The sequence below is a fragment of the Dunckerocampus dactyliophorus genome, chromosome 19, assembly GCF_027744805.1.
Source record: "Dunckerocampus dactyliophorus isolate RoL2022-P2 chromosome 19, RoL_Ddac_1.1, whole genome shotgun sequence".
NCBI lineage: Eukaryota > Metazoa > Chordata > Actinopteri > Syngnathiformes > Syngnathidae > Dunckerocampus > Dunckerocampus dactyliophorus.
The window spans coordinates 3,393,606-3,414,257 of NC_072837.1; the positions used below are offsets into that span (position 1 = coordinate 3,393,606).

Here is a 20,652-nt window from a genome sequence, read left to right on the forward strand (position 1 = left end):
GATGCCCAATGTTGGGAATGTTTCCACCCCAGAATCAAAGATGGTACGGCCTCATTGTCTTACATCATCATCCATGAACTAGGCAGGATGTAACCTGATACTGTAGCTCAGGGGTCCCAAACCACTGGGGGCCCGGTACCGATCCGTGGGCGGGGCCGAACTGGGCCGAGGAAACCTTTCAGGCGCAATGATAAAAAAAAATACACACACACACACACACAAAATACATTTGTAAATAAATACAATTTTAAGTAAATGCATAGCAATTTTGGAAATATGGGCCATTATTTTATTCAAAAAATAATACAGTTTGAAGTTTCTGCATGTTTATGTTGTTTGTTGCGAGTGTCCCACTTTGTTTGACAGTCCTTGAACGCACCATTGTATGTGCGCTAGCCTTCTCCCACACTGCACAGATTGTCATCTATACTGTATTTTTATCGGGGTTTTTTCACTTCATATTTGCTCCCAAATGCTGATACTCCGTGGGAATGCATAAAGGTAAAGTTGGATGACGTTATCGAGTGCTAATGTGTATATTTCTTCTGTGCACAGCTTCAAGTTAATTCATGCTAGCACACTGCCTGTTAGCACACACGTCAAGCAGCGGGCTATTACCTTCTCTCTGAAAAACAAACTCCAAGCTTATAGTGGTGGATGGTGGGTCTGTATTTACTTTGTGCTTTTAATTTGATGTTGTTCCTGTCTTAGTTTTACACAATAAATACTAAATGAGATAAATTAGATCGCTATACAACAGACACCCCCCAGAATCAAATTAATGGTATGATCCTGTTGTCACCCTCGATGGACCAGGAAGTAGCCTGTGAGCTAAAATATGGACAGACAAACAAACAACCTGGTTCGTCGATTTTGGTCACTTTTGTTAGCGGAATTTATTTTATCCTTTTGCCATTTGTCACAATTAAACTGTTCCCTCCTTTGTCTCAGAAATGAAACGGTCTTGCTCTGAGTCATCCTCTGTGAACCAGGAAGTAGCCTCTGATAGCTAACATTTGAACAGAAGCACTTAAAAGGTAAATTTCATTTTCGTTTACTGCTATTTGAGTCATGATGGGTACTCGGGATTAAAAATGGCAACACATAACGTTAGCAAAGACAAAAGCAAATACAAATTAAATGTTGAGGCAATTTATAGGATGATGAACACTGTAGCACAGACAAGTCACATGGCAACACCCACCCACACACAAGCTCTCTCCTCATCATGTGTGAGCTAAGCATTCTTCTCACGAGCCACAGTAGTGACTCACTCTTTCACGTTCACATGGGCACTGTACAGTATATACTGAATTTCACAGCTTCAGTGGTCTGGCTAAATTATATGAAATCTCTCTAAGCAGATGTGTCCAGCTGCAAGCATTTATGCTTTTCTGTGTCTCATTTCAAGGTGACAGGAGTCGTGTCCTCTGTGAGATGCAGCACGCGAGGAGGACGTGCTAAAGCGCGCCAGCCGCCATGTCACCCTTTTCTATCTTTAGCCTCATTAACACAACCTGTCCATTTGCATTAAGGCAGAACCATGGCAGACCACACGCTGAGAATGCAATGTGAGTCATTTTGTTTCTTTGTGCAAACAATACAGTACATGATGGAAGGGGCCTGTGGTGAGCTTACAGTATAACGTATGTCCTGTTGTGGCTGTTATATCATGTTGTGTGCAGCCACAGTGTGTTCTTTGTTAATGAGCTGTAAATGAGATGGAGTTTGGAGGGTCACGGACCTGATTAGGTTACTTCTAACCTCAGCAGAAGGCAGTAAAACCATGTGATTTATCCAAGCCAACGGGTTTAGGGTTAGAGTTTGGGGATCGGGTTAAGGTTTGGGGATCTTACTGTCCAAACATTTTCTACTGAGGGCCGTGTATCGCAAAGACAAAGGATACAGGGCCATTTTGCTATTTTTAAAATTGGAAAAAGTCTTTAAAAAAAAGTGTATTTTGCCTATATTTAAAGACAAAATGTTGTGTCAGCTTTGTGTTGTAGGAAACAAAACATAATATTAGTTTTATTAGCATTCTATTAGTATTATTTTGTACCTTTTTAAATTTTTTTTTAAATTTTTATTTGAACAAAGTGCCGCAAAGGGATGAAAATGGCCCCCGGGCCACACTTTAGACGCTCCTGGTCTTGAGTTTGGTTCATGATTAAAAATAGCAAAGTTCTAATTAAATATGATACAAGAAAACAATATTATACACCTGGCAATATTTTATTTTTCATTAAAAGTCTAATAAAAAATCTTTCCAATGATCTCAGCTTAGTTTTATTTATTTTAAATAATTGTATTGGAAAAAATGCATCAATTGCAATCAATTTGATCAGAACCTAAAGTAATTTTGGGAGGAAAAAATGTCTTTTGTGAAACTGTAGCTGCTGTAGTACAAGAAATTAAGTCTCAAATTTCTGGGAAAATAATTCGTACAATTTTCAAATGAAGTCATTAAATCACAAGACTAAAGTTTTATGGTTTTATGAGAAAAGCTTGTAATTTGAAAATTGTACTTAGGAAGATGTAGCTTTTTTTTTAATGAAGTCATTATGTTGTGAGAATGCGTTTGTCATTCTATGAGGGAAAAAGTCATTAAGTTTTATCTTTAAAAAAAGTAAAAATTACAAGAAAAAATGTGATTTTACACCAATGAACTTAATAATAAAATATTCATGAATATTACACTATAAAATCCTAACATTGTGCAAAAAAATTATTATTATTTTATGACTATAATTACAGTACCCATCCCCAAAATTGTGTTTTTTAAAATTTGAAAACATTTAAATAAGAATAATTAAAAAAAGAGAAACATTTCCTGAATTACGATACATTTTGTAATGTACAGTAATTTTTTGTGTAAGTATTTTAATGATTTAAAAAAAAACAACCAAAAACAAGCTGCAGTGTTTTGCATAAAAATAATCAATTCTTTTTATTTTTCTAAACTTGAAAATGAGAAATGATAATAGTTCTAATATGAGCGCAGGAAAACATGAAATAACATTGCACACTTGCATGCAACACAAATCCTGTGGACCTCTAAACCAGTGATTCTCAATTGGTGGGTGTGGACCCACAAGTGGGTTGCGGGCTTGTGGCTGGGCAAAAAAAGAAATAAATACTGTGACCTGATGCCCGTCAATGCACCTCGCGTACTTGTCTGTGTTATGCCGCCACGAGGCGTGTGCCATGTTTTATGGCGACTTTAGCTAACCTCGAGTGGGGACTTAACGTGGCGTCTGTCCGACACACAGTTGCAGATATCTGCTGGAGAAGCGCGGGACAGTGTCTCACGGCTGCGGCTCACCCGATGGAGGGTCCCGCAGCCAAACCAGTTGAGAATCACTGCTCTAAGCTGTGCACTAGTCTTTTTTTATATTACAAATGTGTTTGTGGTTTATGGCAATTTTTTTTTTTATTTTTTTTTTAACATTGCAGTATGCTTACATTCAATATGCGTTTCATGAATGGAAAAACACATTCAACATCCCCATAGTGGTATTTTGAGGAAAAACATGACTGTCTAGAGAAGACAAGAACAAGGTGTTGGTTCATCAATATACAGTATGAGCACACGGACACGTGACCATGTGACATATGATGTAACGCTCCCTAGACAGAATTGCTTTGATTGACAGCTTCCATTGTGGGGGGGTTTAATGCAATAAGAGGTACGCAATATTAGGTACGCCTGTAGCACTCAGTGTTATGCAGTGCACCTCTAAACCGCTACACCCTAAAATAATAAACATCTCTATGACTGTGTCCATCAAAACTGAAAATAGGCAGAACGTTTGCGTTGGATCACATTGTTGTGCCTAATATTGTGGCTAGTGAGTGTGCACGGGTCGATTGCATGAATGATTTTGGCTTGGTTTTGCACAGCGGATGTACTATTACACCACCAGGGAGAGAGATATATATATATATATATCGAAAACCTGAATGGCCTTTGGAAAATTATTATTATTATTCCTTTGGTCTCATGGAGCCCGGCACTGCATGTCAATATCTTGAACACTGGTTGAAAATGCTTCAAATATAAGATATTCTCTATACTATAATGAATTTTTGATCCACTTTTCCCCCAGAATGTACATCAATGCTCAAATGATACATGCTCAGTCTTTCATGCATCGTGGTTCGCTGCGAGCTTTTCAGTAAGGCACACACCGGTGATCCCTTAGGGTCGAAAAGCCGTTTGCCGGTCAGCAAAAACACGTCTACATTCATCTTCATCTCGCGAGCTGCTCAATCGGAACACACAATGCATGTCGATGCTTGGAGTAAAAAGTATTCAAGATAAAACCAACACATTCCTTATATGGTTTTTTGTTTGTTTTGCACAGATGCATTATCGCGTTGAGAGCAGAGGATCCACTGATATATCTGATGCAGATGTCAGGGCCTCTGGTAAATCTGTACTAGATGAACACAATTACATCCGTTGCTTTCTAGATTTACCAATGCATTTAGATACTGGCTCTTTCTTGCATCCGATACAATCTTTTTTTTTTTTTTTTCCTTCCTCTCTCCCAGAACAAGCTTCAGATTTGGCTCAGTCGCTAACACAGTAAATAAGAGTGTGTACCCACCAGGATTTAGTAGGATTTATTACAAAAAATGCATTTTAAGCAGCAGCGGCCATGTTTGTGGAGTGTGTCGAATCATGTCAGCATGTCTGTTACAGCATGTCTGCCACGATTCGTTTACGTTTTGCATCATTTCAGCCATGCTTGTGGAGGGTTGCATCATGTCTGCTGTGAATTGTGGAGTGAACAAAAAAATGTTTGCGGCGTGTCTTGCAGCATGTCGGCCACACTTCTGGATTTTGCATTATGTCCGCCATGTTTGTGGAAAAAAGCAAGTGTGGAGTACAGCAAGTCTGACGTATTTTTTCTAAGTTTTTCATAATTTCATCCGTGCTTGTTGAGGGTTGTTGTATGTCGGCCATGCTTGAGTGCTGTGTCATGCTGACCGATGTTGTGGATTGTACTGCATCATGTCTGCTATAATTTAAGTAGTGAAAAGAAATGTTAGAAGCGTGTTGCAGCATGTCGGCCATGCTTGTGGAGTGATCTATCATGGCGGCCAAGTTTGTAGATTGCGTGGCAGCATGTCCACCATATTTGTGGAGTCATTTTGGAGGACTTCCTACTAAATTCTAATGAGAACACGGTGACGACCATGTTGGCACAAACATGATGAATTTATGTTTGAGACAATCTGAAGGTTCATCTTCTAAATCTTGGATGTTGGTTGTCCCCTAAATGCTTTTTTTTCCTCATTTGGGGTTTTCACTGACTGCAATGTCCCGCCGGTCCGCAAAGTCCGGGCTGAGGCCGTTAAGGAAGAGACTGCCATTCCTGTTCATGGCCCCCGGGACGGGGCTGAGGGAGAGAGTCAAGTTGGAGTACGTTTCTCTGTCCTCGCCAAAGTTGGCCGACAGTGTCCGCCTGCCAGGTGTCATTTCCTGGTTTATGGAGGTGTTGATGCCAAGCTCGGAGGACAGTTTGCGCTTGATGGACGCGGCACGCTGGAACCTGTCGTAGATGTCCACACTGAGTCGCCGTCGGGTCTCTTTGAACTCCGCCGACACGTTGGCTGTCCACTCTGCCGCGTGAGCCCGGAACTCGCCAACCTGCAGCGACAGATTGAAGAATTTAAATAATTTTATTAAATTAGATGATTTTTTTTTTTTTTTTTTACAATTAATTAGATAGATGCAGCAAATGTGTGAAATTTAGGACTCCCAAAAAGCATAGCTTAGGGGCCCCTGAGCAACCATAACTAAAAAAAACAAAACATAACATTGTTTACTCTGCAGACCACCGCCGCTCATTAAAAATAGCTATAAAACTAGACTGTATCCTCCTGTTTTTATGCCTCATCTTGTTTCATCCTATTTGATATGATAGACCATGACAGGGTTGGGAGGGAGCGAACCCGGTATTGATCGTCACCTTGCATCAGGTCTCTCTGGGCTGTTTGTTTATTTATGAAGCCGTGAAGAGTGTGCTTGGTTAAAGCGTCAGTGCATTTAAGTGAGAACGTATGTCTCGCTCTGTAACACACACACATACACGCACACCATCACAAACACACACTAGAGTGTTTGCTGCTGCCACCTCCTCGTTCTCACTTCCACCGTCTGTCTGCCCATCTTGCAAAGCTTTTAAGTCTCTGCAGCGCTCACAGTGTCTACTGTACTCTACACTGACAGTCTTTTCCTAATGGCTTCTACAAGAGAGTACATTAAGACAAGCATGTGTATGGGAGCCTCTGTGTGCTGTGCACTCTCTAACCACTGCACATGCAAATAATGATGAAGCTGCCAGATGAATACGCATCTCTCATAAGTGCACCAGTGGGTGAGCGTGGATACATACATACATTAGGACTCACCGCTGTGTGCGTACAAAAAACATCATGTTGAATATGTGTGTTTTTGGAACAGCTCGAGAGAGCTCATCAGGCTTTGCACTCTCGACATGAGATGTGAGATATTGCGGAATTGTTATATATAAAGTATATATTTTACATAAAGTTTGAATTGGATGGGCGAAAGTCGTGATGTTACAAAAAGTCAAGTTATGATGTTACAAGTTATGCATGTTGCCTTCATTTGATGAGAAAATGTGATTAAGACTGTTGTGTACCTTTACAAGAAAGTTATACCGTCGTCCCTCACTTATCGCGGTTAATTGGCTCCAGACTCGCGTCAATTTCCGCCAAGTAGAATATTTTTGTAGTTATGGCATAGAAAACGTGTTTATGAACTTCTAAATAGGATTTTTAACATTATTAGAGCCATCTTGACATGAAATAACACACATATAGTCACCTTTACGTTTGCATTACCTAATATAGTAGATATCATCAGAAAAAAATAAGACATACTAGACATAAATAAGATAACATAGACTCACACGTTAGCCGTTGTTTTAATCTGGAGAGCACACTTCCTGCGGTGGCTTTTGTGTCATTAGTGTAATGTAATGGCGACTTTAAATGGCTTTACGCTCGTATTACCCAATATAGTAGACAGAATAAGAGTAAATAAGCTATTTAAGATGTAAACAAAACTGCTCGTGTGTCACAGTACATGTGTTCCCTAGGGGACCTTAGTGGCGAGGGGACAGGAAGTGACGTTGGAGGTTCAGTGTTGACTTTTTTTTTTTTTTTTTTTTTTTTTTCACACATTAACATACATCACATATTCACAATTCACTGGTCAACATGTCCAAAAAGGAGCAGGAAGAAGCAGAGTTTATTAAATCCTACCCCCTCTCCATATCACGTCAGTCACTAATTCGGTTACATATTTGTTGGTTCTCTGTGTCCATATACGCTAGTCACAAAAATCACAAAAAGGCGGGGACATCAGGGCTCTAATAATGGTAAAAAAAATTATTGAGAAGGTCATAAACAGGTTTTCTATTTTTTTTTTTTTTTTTTTTTTTTTTTTTAACCCCTGTCCTGTCCAGCCTTTAAAGCAGATAGAATTGTATACCTAAATGCCGTCAAGTGCTCAACAGATTTACTCTGCCAGAGAGAAGTGTGATATACACTTCCCCTGTCATACAAAATTTATTCGACCTTGATGCTTGTTATAAAGCAAATTTGGAGCGACCGGACCGGAGCAGGAGGGGACAGAGAAGAAGAGAAAAGGAAACAGGGGGGGGGACAAAAACAAAAAAAAGAGAGACAAGAGACAAGGACAACAGCAGCAACAACAACAATTGTGACAGAACAACAGAAACATACAGAACGACATCAGCAAATAAATGTCCGTGACAACTATAAAGACGAACAAGGATAAAGGACAAATCAATATCAACAACCCCAATGACAAAGCTGTCAATGACAATCAGACATAATAGCAGTCATGAAATGATGAACTATGACAGTGATCACAATGACAATACTGCATTGAAACAGTCGCACACAATAGCAGTCATGAAATGATGAATTATGATAGTGATCACCATGATAATACCGCATTGAAACAGTCACACATAACTGTAGTAATGAAATGATTATCCATGATAGTGAATTCAGCGTTGACTTTTAACTTGTCGTGGGTTACGGCCCCAACAGTAGCCCGTGTTTTTATTACGATTACGGTATTATTATTATTGTTATGTCTGTTTTGAGATCATTTAAACCTGCAATAAATGCCTATTCTGGCGATCACGTCTGGCCCTCTGGTCTCACCAAACACCGACACCTGGTGGCCAATGTAGAGTACTGCATTTACTTCTTCATTCGTTCACAAGGCTTCTTCTGCCTTATATTTGTATTGCAGTTCATTTAGTTGAAAATGAAAATTGAAAATGCTTAATTTAGGTGAAGAATAAGTACCATTTGATGAAATATGCATTTTTTTTACTAATATATTCCACCACGAAACAGCGATCATTCATTAATGGCTTTGTGAAAAACCGTGAAATAGTGCGGGTGTGATGTTGGAACCGTGATGTAGAGAGGGAAGACTGTATAAAAAAAAATGAAGTAGCAATTTTAGAGAATAAAGAATAAAGTTGTAGTTCTACAAGAAAAAAAGTTTTAATATTATGATTCTAAAAAAATAAGTTCTATTACAAGAAAAAAAATATCTTATGAGGAAAAAGACTAATATTACAAGAAAAATGTATGAGAAATACAATAAATTAAAAATACAAGAAAAAAACTACCTTTGCACGGAAAATGTCACAATAATAATAATAATGTTACAAAGTACGTCATCATTTTACAAGAAAAAAGTATTAATTTTATGTGGCAAAGGAGAAAAGAATAATGTTAGCATGTCTGTGAGCAGAACACAGGTCACGGTTTAATGTTTTTTTTATGTTGTATGTTTTTCACAGTGCTTAAAATCTCAACACAGTCCAAAATGGGATGTCTATGGTAAGCAACAGCAGGGTGATCTGTGGGATACATTGCAGTGGGATACATACAACCATGCATTTATAGTTGTTTTAGTTTTTGTTTTTTTTGCCAGTTAATATCAAAGCCAATTTTCCCCTACCTCCTCTTTAGTTTTCTTGGATATGACCCGAAACCAGTCTCCGATCATGCTGAGAACTGCAGCGAAATAGGCCAGGCCCACCAGGATCCAGAACCACACCACAGGTTTGTAGTACTTCAGGTATTCTGGACTCTCTGAACCACCTGCAGATTCACAGCAGCACTGAGTGAATTTATTGGTTTATAGAGAGAGAGCAGAAAGTACAGAGCAGATGTCAGTTGAAGTTTTATTTAAACATGTCTGATTATCCGTTAATAAAGATGTCGGCCGCGAAGTGACTCACAGACAATGACGCAAGGCCAAGATTTAATGTATGCCAAAGCAGCACTGCCGACCCGCTCGATGTGCAGTTACTAGGTAGCATAACACCCTGAATTGTTTATTTATAACTATCTGTGTTAGCACAGACGCTGCACTCTAATCCATAATCATTAGGCCCTCTTTGGGAAATGTAGTCAAACAGCTGACAGATTTTGTTCTTGAGTCTATTCAAACTACCAAGAGAAAAACAAATCTAATTCTACAAAAAATTGTTCAATAAAAATTTTTTTTTTTTTAAAGCATTTACATTTTTTCAAATTTTAAATTGAACTTAAAAAGTCTTCATTTTAGTCTCTTTACCAGAAAAAAAGTGGCAATAATACAAAATATACAATTGTAATATTACAAGAAGAAAAAATATCTGTTCTACATGAATAAACCTAATAAAGGAGTCATTATTGTATGTACAGAAATATTATTAGGACTGTCAAATGATGAAAATCTTTAATCAGATCAATCATGAATGTTTACTGATTTACTGTATTTTATTAAAGATAAATGACAGGAGGGGAGGATGCTGTATATATTTGTATGTATGAGCAGCTCCAAATGAACTGAATATTTTAATCAAGCTAACAGATAGCACTTGAATTTGGATTTCCGAGCGTATACTTAAATGCAGCAAATTGTACTTTCGCATTAAAAGTTACAGTTAAAGTGAGCGATGACAATATCCACTTATTGCTTTTTCTTTGTATTTCTGTTTATTTGGACCACACATTCATGGACATGCGTGATAAGACGTTTTGATGTTCGGAGTGTCTGTGAAATCTCGCAGTCATCTAGTGACATTGAGGAAGTGTCATTCTGATAAGAAGGGACTAGAGACGTGTTTGTGACTTGGTACATATATGGTGTTGGAATGGAACTGCTGTGGATGTGTTCAGGTCATAGTAAAGTTCTAAAAAAGCGTCAGACTTGCGTGACTCTGTGAGGATGCTACACTGTGCCACCGCGGCTTGCCATGACACGTGGTTGTTAATTACACTAAAAAAATTCAAGATAACTAATGAAGTAAGTGAGTTACCACGTTAAAGGGTAGTTCGGATTTTGGATTTTTTGGCATGACGTTGTATGACATCACCATCAGCAGTGTAGTACATCATCAACGACTTACCATTATGTGTCTTCTACGACTACTTCTTGTGCAAAATAAGACACATACTGCAATGTGCAATACAAGTTTTAGAAAAAGTGCCGAAACGCTGCATGTGACTCTCAAGAGTGATTCTTCCTGACGTGTGATATTAGATTCGAAGTGTTGAAGGAAGACTGCTTACTCCTTACATAACCAGCGCTTTATGTCTTGTTCCGCATGACAGGTTGGACTTGGTTTTCACATCATTGCCTGTTTTGGGCTTTTACTTTTTGGGTTTTTGTTTCCTGTTTGGCGTGATGTGCGGGATGCTTTGTGGTCGCTGGAAAGCGCATGCAGCAGTTCTTGTTTGTCATTAGTCATTAGCGCTGCTATTTCGGTGGAGCCGCATTACTCACAAAAAGGAAAACATAACACTATATTTGCAATCCGAAGGCAAACTTTGAGATAATTCCACAATGCAGACATACCGAGCTCGCAAGCTTGTTGCTCTTTGGAGGATGCTGCAGTTTGATGATACTGATGTGATCCGATATCAAATATTTATGCCAGTATTGACCGGACATCCCGAAATGTTACCAAAATTAAACTGGAACTACACAAACAAGTTGTGTTGTTACGAAAATACAGGATTCATGTTGCAAAAATCATATGCAGCATATGTCCCATTGTGGAAAGCATGAGGAGTTTTATTAAGTTAACACATTGCAAGCTGTTCAAATAAACCAACACAAAAAAAAACTAAACAATGGACCTTTTTCCCCGGCGACAAAGTCTCCAAAGCCGATGGTGGTGAGGGTGATGACCACAAAGTAGATGGACTCCAGAGTGCTCCAGCCCTCGATGTGCTTGAAGATGACAGCTGGCAGCGCCACAAAGATGAGACAGCCAAACAGGATGAAGAGCAGCGTGGAGATTACGCGGATCTTTGTCTGGCTGACTTTCCATTTCTGGAGAAAACGTAATAGGACTCAGTGAGTGGAACACTGACTCATGATGAGGGACGGATGACACAAATGAGATTTCATTTTCAGCAAATTTGACAAAACCTGCTTATCCAACCAGAGACAGCATGATGGACTGGAGGGAGGTGGCGTAACGGCTTGAGAAACAGAGTTAGTGAGCTACTATTTTTCCCCCATAAATAAATCTCAGGTCCCACAAGAAGTGTGCTGTAGTATCTGGTTAGTAAAAATTGCATGTACGCCATCATGGATTTATTGCAGTTAGTTCCCTTTCCTTGCAGCACACCAGAGAAAACTCTTTCCACATGATGTGGCTGCTATCAGCAGGTTGCTGGAACATCTTGCCCCTTTTTTCCCTCTGTCAGTTATGTAAGCCCCAAAGCTACACTGAGTGCAGGCGCAGGACAGGAAGTAGTGAACAGCAGAGCTTTGCTGTCATCCTTGCCTCAATATGAATGAGCTCTACAGGCAATGGTACATCTTATTTGGTTTCTACAATACCTTGGTGTGCATTGTTTGCAGCAACCCCCACGAGAGGGAAGCCAAAGAGCCCGAGGAGGAATCAAAAACATTTATATGTGGTTAACTCTGGAAATAAGTTACCTTAGGCTTAGTGCTGGTACTGTACTGTGTACCTAAAGAAGAGTCCAGTGAGTGTTTCTCAGAGGAACTTGTTTGTATGCATCCACACGTGCAAGCAGTGTGCAGAGACTCTGACTGTAAAGCTCCCACTGGCTCATTATGAAGATGTGAGACTGCACACAAGTCTTGGACCTGCTGCTCTCTTCACGTATAATGATTCACCATTTGGGAATTCTTCCTGCCTTCAACATAAAAGTAAGTGATGCAGAGCAATGCACGTGTTTTTGTTATCCTTACACTTTGAACCACGTCTCAAGTTTACTGAATGATTCATGGCACTCGTACGTTATTCAGCTTAATTGTCTAGGGGGGGGCCACATTTTCAAAGAGCGAAAGGAACAGGGTTCGTACTACTACCTCGATGGATGACTGTCCAGCCCACTAACATACTGGATCTATTTATTTTAACAGGTGAGCTAATCCCCAAAATACACAACACACACAACAATGGATGTATTATACAATTATACTTGTGGCTGTGTGTGTGTGTATGTATGTATATATGTATATATATATATATATATAAGCAATACAAAATGCATGTAGATAGTAATATACAGCAGAACCTCGGTTTTCGTCATTCATTTGTCCTCAAGGGTCAGACGAAAACTGACAGGTGTGTAAAACTGAGGCCGTTTTTCCTATAGGAAATAATGTCAATCCAATTAATCAGTTCCGGACACCCAAAAATGTGAACAATTATATTTTTTGCTTATTGTTGTTGTTTGAACTTATTGTTGATGCGGACTTCCTGTACATCCCGGCAAGATGAAATTCAGTAGTGTTTCTCACCTTCTTTATCAAATTGCTGGCACTCGTAACTTTCTTTGGCCCCATGGTGGGTTATTAAGAAGTCACAGTCAATAATAAAAAAAAATGCACGGTGTGTCAGCAATGCGTAGGGTGCTTTGTTCGGGCACTTGATTTGGCAGAGTGATACGGCACAGGGCAAACAGACTAATTTGTCACGTGCAATATTGTACGGTAACAAGGGTATTGGCGGTAACAGCAGATATCTACTATTGTTGTATCACATCATAATTATAGTAATGTATCTGTAGTATTTACTGTATTTGTATTAAACACTTGTCACACTGATGGAGCCTTCTGTGGAAGCAGCATGTTTGGCGTGACATTACACTACCGGTAGTGCATATATAATAAGGATAGCTTAACTAAGTCCAAGTGAGATTTGTGGGAGCTACCAACCAAGCAGCCAGATGGTGTTGGCATGCATTTATATTCTTGAATTCATATTTAATGTCAGGAATGACTAATTGAACATGCTAAGTGTTGCATGATGATGAAATTGGTGCATGAGCCTATGCAGAAATGAGGCTTACAATGCAGAACACTCAAGACTGATGTTGAGACAGCTGTCTTTTTCAAGTCGGGGAAACTGCCTCCTTTTTTTTATTTTGGCACCCAGGAGTCTGTTGACATGGCAACCCTTAAAAACCTGCATCGGCTGCTTCTGCACAGGCTGTGCAGGAGGCAAAGGCAACTGTTTAGCTGGTGCTTGTGCAATTCTGGGAGATGTTGACAGTGATTCTTTCACATTGCGGCGTCTGCCCGTTCATTGTCATGGAATAACGCACAAGCATGCGAGCACAAAACAGCCTCACCACTATCATCCGCTCCACTTTGGCGATGCCCTTCCCAAAGATGGTGCCCAGCTGATCGCCGACGCCAGCCAGCAAGAAACCAAAGAGGGGAATCCCCATTAGGGCGTAGATGATGCAGAATATCCGCCCCCCTTCTGTGTGAGGGGAGGTGTTCCCGAATCCTAGCAGAGATGAGACGCAGACAACATCAATTAATGAGACTCGGCAGGAAGGCGGTTTTTAATGAAAAATGTCAGCTGTGTAAACAAGGACCGCTCTCCAGTCAAAACAGAAGGAGATCATTTAAAAGTGACTCAGTGTATTTAACTACATGAGTAACAATTATTATTGTTTTAGTCTGATTAATGACGTGTGTACTGCGTTATAATGGAGTCATCTGTCTCTAAAATACCTTCAGGGTGTCTTGTAATGACTTTGGGGAGTAAAGTGCCAATTGCGTAGAATTCTACGAGTTAGCTAGCCGGCTGGCTTGATGCAAGAATGGGGAACCTAATGCCCCCTAATTACTGCATTGACTCGAAAACAAGGCAGTATTTTTTTCCTCTGAATAAGCCGGGTCGTCTTATATTAATGTTCTTGATATTTATACATGGTTCCAAATGACTTCTCTTTCCTGTCAGTGAATGTAATCTGCTGGTCCAGCCAGCCCTGCGTTTGAACCAGGGTCCAGAAAATGAGAGTCAAGAGCACTAGCCATCAAGCAAAAAGCTTGCACTGTCAAGGGAGTGAGGTTTACTTGTAGAGTCATCCCTACAACCTGCCTGGTCCAGCCAGCCCTGCTCGAACTAAGGTCTGCAGAATCAGCTGAGCGCTAGCCATCGAGCTAAAAACCCAAGCTTTGCGACTCTACTCCCTGCTGCCATCCATCACACTCACCCCCCTAAACCTCACTCTCAACCAACCAATGTAACCCTCCCGGTCCAGCCCACCCTGCTCACACTAAGGTGTACAGAAAGAGAGTTGAAAGCGCTAGCCATCAAGCTAAAAGTCCGAGCTGTTAACTCAATGTCCAGAGCGAGTAAGGAGTCAGGGAGTGAGGTTTACTCGCATCGCCATCCCTGCTGGCATCCGTTACATGAGTGTTAGCTTTTCTTCCTGTCACTCACACACACAAGTCACCTGGCGACACACTTGGGGAAAAAAAGAGCGTCGAAGAAGGAGGGGGAGGAGTTATGATGCTCATTTTAAGAGAACAACAATTCCAGGAAGGTTGGTGCCGGGCGCGGTAAAACTTAAAGAGAACAATTGCAAATGCATTGTCTTCATGATGGATTTGTTCAGGTAGATTGAAGAAAACATACTTTCATTTCAATTCATAGTGTCTCTTACAGGACGCTAGTCATGTGAAACCTTACATTATGCTTATTTACACTATGAATGAGCTGTTTAACTTGCTCAGTGTGCACTGCACGAGTGTGTATATGATCGCTAACAGGTGGAGGAATAAGCAATTAAGGGAGGTTAAAGTTCATCAGTAATTGCAGAGGAGAAATGATTATATCATTATCGAATGGCAATGGGCCATTTTGAATAAAGGAGCATTATGTCAGATTACATAGAAAGCAAACATGTTATTTCCTGCTGCAGGAAGCCAATTTAATGCCATCATGATCAATACAATTGCATCGTGACTGCTGGCTTATAATTGACTACATTTTTAAAGCGCTCCGTAGAACATCTTGATTCACTCGCGCAGGCCTCGTCTCCCCAGAGGCTGAACGAGGAGAGGAAGGATGAACTGGGCTTACCAATGGTGGTGATGACAGTTCCCGCAAAGAAAAAGGACGAGCTGAGGTCCCACAGGCTCGTCTGGTTGAAGGAATTTCCCGATGGGTTCACACCTGCTCGAACCGCAGAAACCACTTGCTGGAGCGAGGGAATTAAAAACAAAATAGAGAGAAACAACAATAGGAGAGAAAGAAGACGTTAGTGCATGTGGGGATGTAACAAGAAGATTGGCAGTGTGCATCAATTCTCACAAGGCTGAGTTGACAGCTGATGCAGACATCCAAGCATAGCTAATTAAAAGCATGCCACCTCAGTGAAGGATAGGAAGTACTAGTGTTATGCAGCCTTCTTACTTTGGATAACGTGATAAAACCCATATAAGGATTCCGTATGTACAGTATATAGACATCATGCCATTCCAGTCGGAATGACTAAATACACCTAGCCCCTGTGAAAAGCAGGGATCTATTGTACAGCTGGTTCTTGTAGCACCTTCCTGTTATACTAAATCAATAATAGTGAGACCGAATACAAAGAGAGAGCTCCAGGGAGGCAGCACACGCAACTAACTACACGTACACACACTCTCTTCATAATGAAAAGCAGACATTCCTCTGTGTGCATGCAAGCTTTTTTTTTTTCCAAAATGGGAGAGAAATAAATTGGAACCAATTATAGTGCCTCTGGTTCACATTGATGCAACTAAATGAGATCACTGAAAAGGCGACTCATCTTCAAAACATTATTGAATGTTATAAGATAGAAAAATGTTACTTTTAAAATATAATCTATCATAAACAGCATGGGCTTAGACAGAATTTGGTCTTTTTTTAAAATAAAAGTACCAATTTTACTACTGTCATTATTAAAATACACATTTTTTACATACTTTTTAATGCTTCAAATCATTTTAATCCAATTTACATTTAAAATCAATAACAGATTAATCGTTCAATTATTTGTTTGATTAATCGATTAATCTGATTTTTTTTTTTAACACCCATTTTTCATTTCCGCCTCTTTATTCAGAAATAGAAGATATGAACTGACAGAGCAAATACGTACGTGCACAAACACCAGGTTGCCGATGAATATTCTGTTAAAATAATGTTAAATAATAAAAAATCTAAATGTTGGTCACATAGCTTCAGTAAAACAATAAATGATCTGTGTGAGTGGCTGCAATCAGGATATTTACATATTTAAATAATAAAAACATTAATCGATTATCAAAATTGTTGTCAATGAATCGATTAACCATCGATTAATTGTTGCAGCTCTACTGAACACTATAGGCCTTCTAAAATGTAATCATCATAAAGCGTGTGAGCTTAGACAATTTTATTGCAAATTGAAAAAATCTTATTTTATTATATAAAAAAACTGTAAACTCAATAGCAACTGCATATCAGCCAGAGTACAAAAGCCTGTGATACAAATCACCGCGAGCATATACAGTAGGCTAATGACTTTAAATAGTCTTTTGTGTGTGTGTTTCATCTGTTGCATCAGTGTGTCATCATATGGGTATCATACAGAAACTATGACTCCAATGTCACCATAGTGGTTGTCTGTTTGTTTTTTGACGTTCTTTTTCCACTTGTATGTAGAAGTAACTTGAGTATGCCGCCCTCAAAGTCCCACCCTACCTTGACCAGGTCCTCCAGCTCAGAGGAGTTGACACAGGCGTGCACGGCCAAGAACTCCAGCTTCTCTGCAAGGATGGCCAGTTTCTGGGAGCTCTCGTGCGGCTGCTCCAGCGCCCGGAACACCGTGGCGCCGATGATGAGATACAGCACCACCAGGAAGAAGATGGCTGACACGGTTTTCCACCTCATGACGGTCATGCGCGTGTCACACTCGTCCTCCGGGCACGTCAGCACCACCGGCTTGGCCGAGAACGACAAGCGGGGCTTGGAGTTGTGGGCGGCAGACTTAGGGTCAAGGAGGTCAGGTGCGGCCACTGGGGGGACGGAACTGATTAATAATGTGGATCAATTTATCATCCATTAATGGACGCTCTGCCACACCAGATGGTGCTTTTTCTTCTATAATTCATACAGAGCAGTGATTAGCCCCTAGTGTTAATAATTTTCTTATAGGCCATGGGGCAGTTACTCTCAAAGGTTCCCTATTATGCAAAATGAACTTTTTAATGATGTTCTAAAAGTAATACTCTATGTGCACCAAACCCCCAAGGAAAATCTATCATCTCTCAATATTATAAGCGCATCACAAAATAGGCTGCACTACACTTAAAATGCAACCTGGTGCTCTGCCAATTAAAATGTGAGTGTAATGTTAGCACTGTAGCTCACATGGCTATGCTAGTGTTGCTAACATTTGTGTCCTCCAGTCCCAGGCCTTAATGTTACGTTGTTGTATGTTATAAATATGTCAAAAGTGGATAAAGTGCACAACAGCACTTCTTGGAGACACACAGCTCATTAGCATTTAAAGGTACAGACACACAAAAAGGTGTGTTCCCAGTGGGGCTTACTAAAAGAACTTTTCATCTGTCTAAATTCCAGCATCATGGCTACATTTTGGAAAACACGCTTACATTACACTATAGTTGGACCTCTGAGACTTATTTCAAATGGGTGAAAAATAGGAAAAACATTTTTGACACCTTTATACTACGACGGAGTATTAGGGCCACGTGGAGAAAAAAAATTGAAATTTTGAGAATAAAGTCGTAAATTTACGAGAAAAAAGTGGTAATATTACGGGAATAAAGTCGTAAATTTACGAGAAAAAAACTCCTAACTTTATGTTACAGGCATTGCCTGAGACAGCTGCGAAAAGGGGCGGGGGACTTATGTGACCTTTGGCCTTGGGCATGTGGAGGGGGCGGGGTAAAGAAGCCGGAAGTGTGAGTGCCACGTGCGGGAGGAGGTTCTAGACATGCTAATCTGTTTGTGCTCAACTGCTCTGTTTTGCTGCCATAAGAAAAAGATGCCCGAAGCAAGAGGAAAGTTTCCTTCCTTCTTGAAGTTACAGTAGTTGCCAGACCAAGAGAACATCTCGGCAGTGTGACACGATGACAAGTAATCTTGCGACGTTTTTCTCGTAAGATTACCAGGGTTTTTTTTGTCATAAATGTACAACTTTTTTCTGGTAAACTTACGGTTTTATTTTTGTAATATTACGAGTTTTTTCTCGTTAATTTAGGATTTCATTCTCTAAAATCTCAGAATTTTTTTTGTTCTCAATGTGGCCCTAATACCCCATCGTACCTAGCGACAATTGACCTGACAAAAAAAATAAATTTGAAGTTTTGGAGCATTCATGGATCATTTTTATCATCTGTGGCATTTAAAAGATACAATATATATTTTTAAGATACACACTGTGGTTTCTCAGTTATCCTTATACTGGAAGCTCTACATACACCCTTATAATTTATATATACATGGTTTTCATTCACATTGACAGTCTGCAACAAACTTCACCTTACCTACAACGCTCCTCCTCAGCATTAATGCACTCCCAGCCTCTAATACTACATGTAATGTTGCATAACCATTTTAATATTTAATATGATTGTGGCTTATTAATATCACACAGCCACAATGGAGCAGGTTACACATGCTTTTACTGCGATATAACCTATACTGTATACTGCTTTGCACTATAGCTTGCTATTAGGTGGCATGAGTACGAACGAGACTGAATGGAAGCTCATTGAATGTTTAAAATATTGATACAGTAAATAAACCAGCCTTTAGCTTGCAACTGTGGCTGCAATTGCATAACCACTTTGTGTGTTACAGTAAACAGCTAATACTCAAAAATGCAAATCAAATCAAAACATGAAATAAAAATAAAAATCACAAAGAAGCCATTTTTAATAAATGTTATATGAATTGAATAAATATCCTAAACATGAACTATAACTTCTAATAACTACATAATATTATATTGACAAGTTTCCTCGTGCATGTGTAGGAATAATTGAAATGCATGCAAGATGCTACTAAAAAAAGTTCTGAGAAAATCATCATTCTAGTAAATAAAAGATGAACATCTCCAGTGAGCATCCTTCCCTCATGGTGCAAACACGTGAAATGATTTTTTCTTAATTTCTGGCACTTACTTCTCTACCATCTCTTCTCTCTTGTGTTTCCGCCGCGACAGATCTTTTCCAAGCAAGTGTTTCTCTTCCTTCCTCACAGGAGTTGCTGATGATGTTTGCCTCCTCCGAGGGACGTGGGCGCGCTCCACATGGCTCCAGCGTGTAGCCTCCAGCATTGGGGAGAAAAATCCACCCAGGACATGTTGTTCCACACCTGCTAGACACGCTGAGGTGGTGCGTAAAGGAAGCAAATGTCATCCGTGAAATTTCTGCAGGTGTTGCGGGGAACCATCGTGTATCTAGTGGTGGGTGGGTACTTGCAAACCGGTCTGATGCTGGAGTGGACTGAATGTGCGAATTGGAGAGAGAGAGAGTGTGTGTGTGTGTGTGTGTGTGTGAATGAGAGAGACTGAAACAACTTGTCCAAACATGGCGTTTGACACTCCAAGGTATAGGTGGGGAGACCCAATTCAATAATGGTCTCAAAAAGTCAGTTTTGTTTGTCCGTTGTCACACTTGAAAATACACCCGGAAAGTCCGAAAAACATTGAACGCACCATTAATAAGACATGCTATAATGGAGTATGTAGGATGGTCAACTGTGTTTACTTGCTTTTACTCACTGCAAAGAGACATGTTTTATCGGGCAACAAGGAAATGAAGAGCTACAGCAAAGTGGAGACTGTGGCGTATGATACCATAGTACATCAACAGGTAAGCTAACATTAGCATGAAAAGTTAGCAATGACAAAGCTCTCGAGCAGTAGAAGTGTTCGTCACTCTGACGGTATTGCCCACGAATATAACCTGCTTTTGGAAAATATTTAATAGTTAATAGTGCCATTTTGGGCCGAGTAGGTACTATAGAGTGGAAAAGGGGCAGTTGGCAGTGGCACCCACTGTAACATGCATTAACGCCACCTACAGGGCTGGAGTTGAACAGTATCACCCAGCATGTTTCACACTTGTGGTGTGGACCAAAAATAAACTTGGGTGCGATTTGCCGAGTGTTCACAGTACTTTTTGTCATAGGAGACTGAAACCTGTGCAGTCAAGACATATGCATAAAAGTGAGGACTTCATTGGGCAGCTTTCGTGACAAATATTTCCAAACCAAATGGCATCTACTGGGTTGAATACGTATGGTATTG

The 20,652-nt window shown here is 40.0% G+C and overlaps 1 protein-coding gene and 1 long non-coding RNA gene across 4 annotated transcripts; one reads left to right on the forward strand and one right to left on the reverse strand.

Annotated features, from left to right (window-relative positions):
• The first annotated feature begins 1,554 nt into the window (after positions 1-1,554).
• LOC129171941 (uncharacterized) lies at positions 1,555-17,222 on the forward strand. Its single transcript, XR_008566869.1, has 6 exons — positions 1,555-1,571; positions 8,886-8,925; positions 9,058-9,150; positions 11,238-12,265; positions 12,365-12,481; positions 17,082-17,222. It is a non-coding gene; the product is annotated as an uncharacterized LOC129171941 (long non-coding RNA).
• Positions 2,927-20,007, reverse strand: LOC129171940 (potassium channel subfamily K member 2-like). 3 transcript variants are annotated; one of them, XM_054761121.1, is made up of 7 exons: positions 19,523-19,827; positions 17,073-17,400; positions 15,444-15,561; positions 13,696-13,856; positions 11,218-11,413; positions 9,047-9,189; positions 2,927-5,656 (listed from the first exon to the last, which is right to left on the reverse strand). In XM_054761121.1, the coding sequence occupies exons 1-7, from the start codon at positions 19,675-19,677 to the stop codon at positions 5,300-5,302; spliced, it is 1,458 nt and encodes a 485-aa protein (XP_054617096.1). In that variant the 5' UTR covers positions 19,678-19,827; the 3' UTR covers positions 2,927-5,299. The 3 variants fall into 3 exon arrangements, with proteins under 3 accessions (XP_054617096.1, XP_054617097.1, XP_054617098.1); XM_054761122.1 differs by having other exon boundaries at positions 17,073-17,386; positions 19,523-19,667; XM_054761123.1 differs by lacking the exon at positions 17,073-17,400 and having other exon boundaries at positions 19,523-20,007.
• Positions 20,008-20,652: the final 645 nt, after the last annotated feature.

Coding starts and splice junctions, on each gene's coding strand:
- LOC129171940 (XM_054761121.1), bottom strand. CDS start 19,677: ATGCTGGAGGCTACACGCTGGAGCCATGTGGAGCGCGCCCACGTCCCT. Junction 15,562..17,072: donor AGCTGGAGGACCTGGTCAAG/GTAGGGTGGGAC, acceptor CCCTCGCTCCAG/CAAGTGGTTTCTGCGGTTCG. Junction 13,857..15,443: donor AACTGTCATCACCACCATTG/GTAAGCCCAGTT, acceptor CATCTCTGCTAG/GATTCGGGAACACCTCCCCT.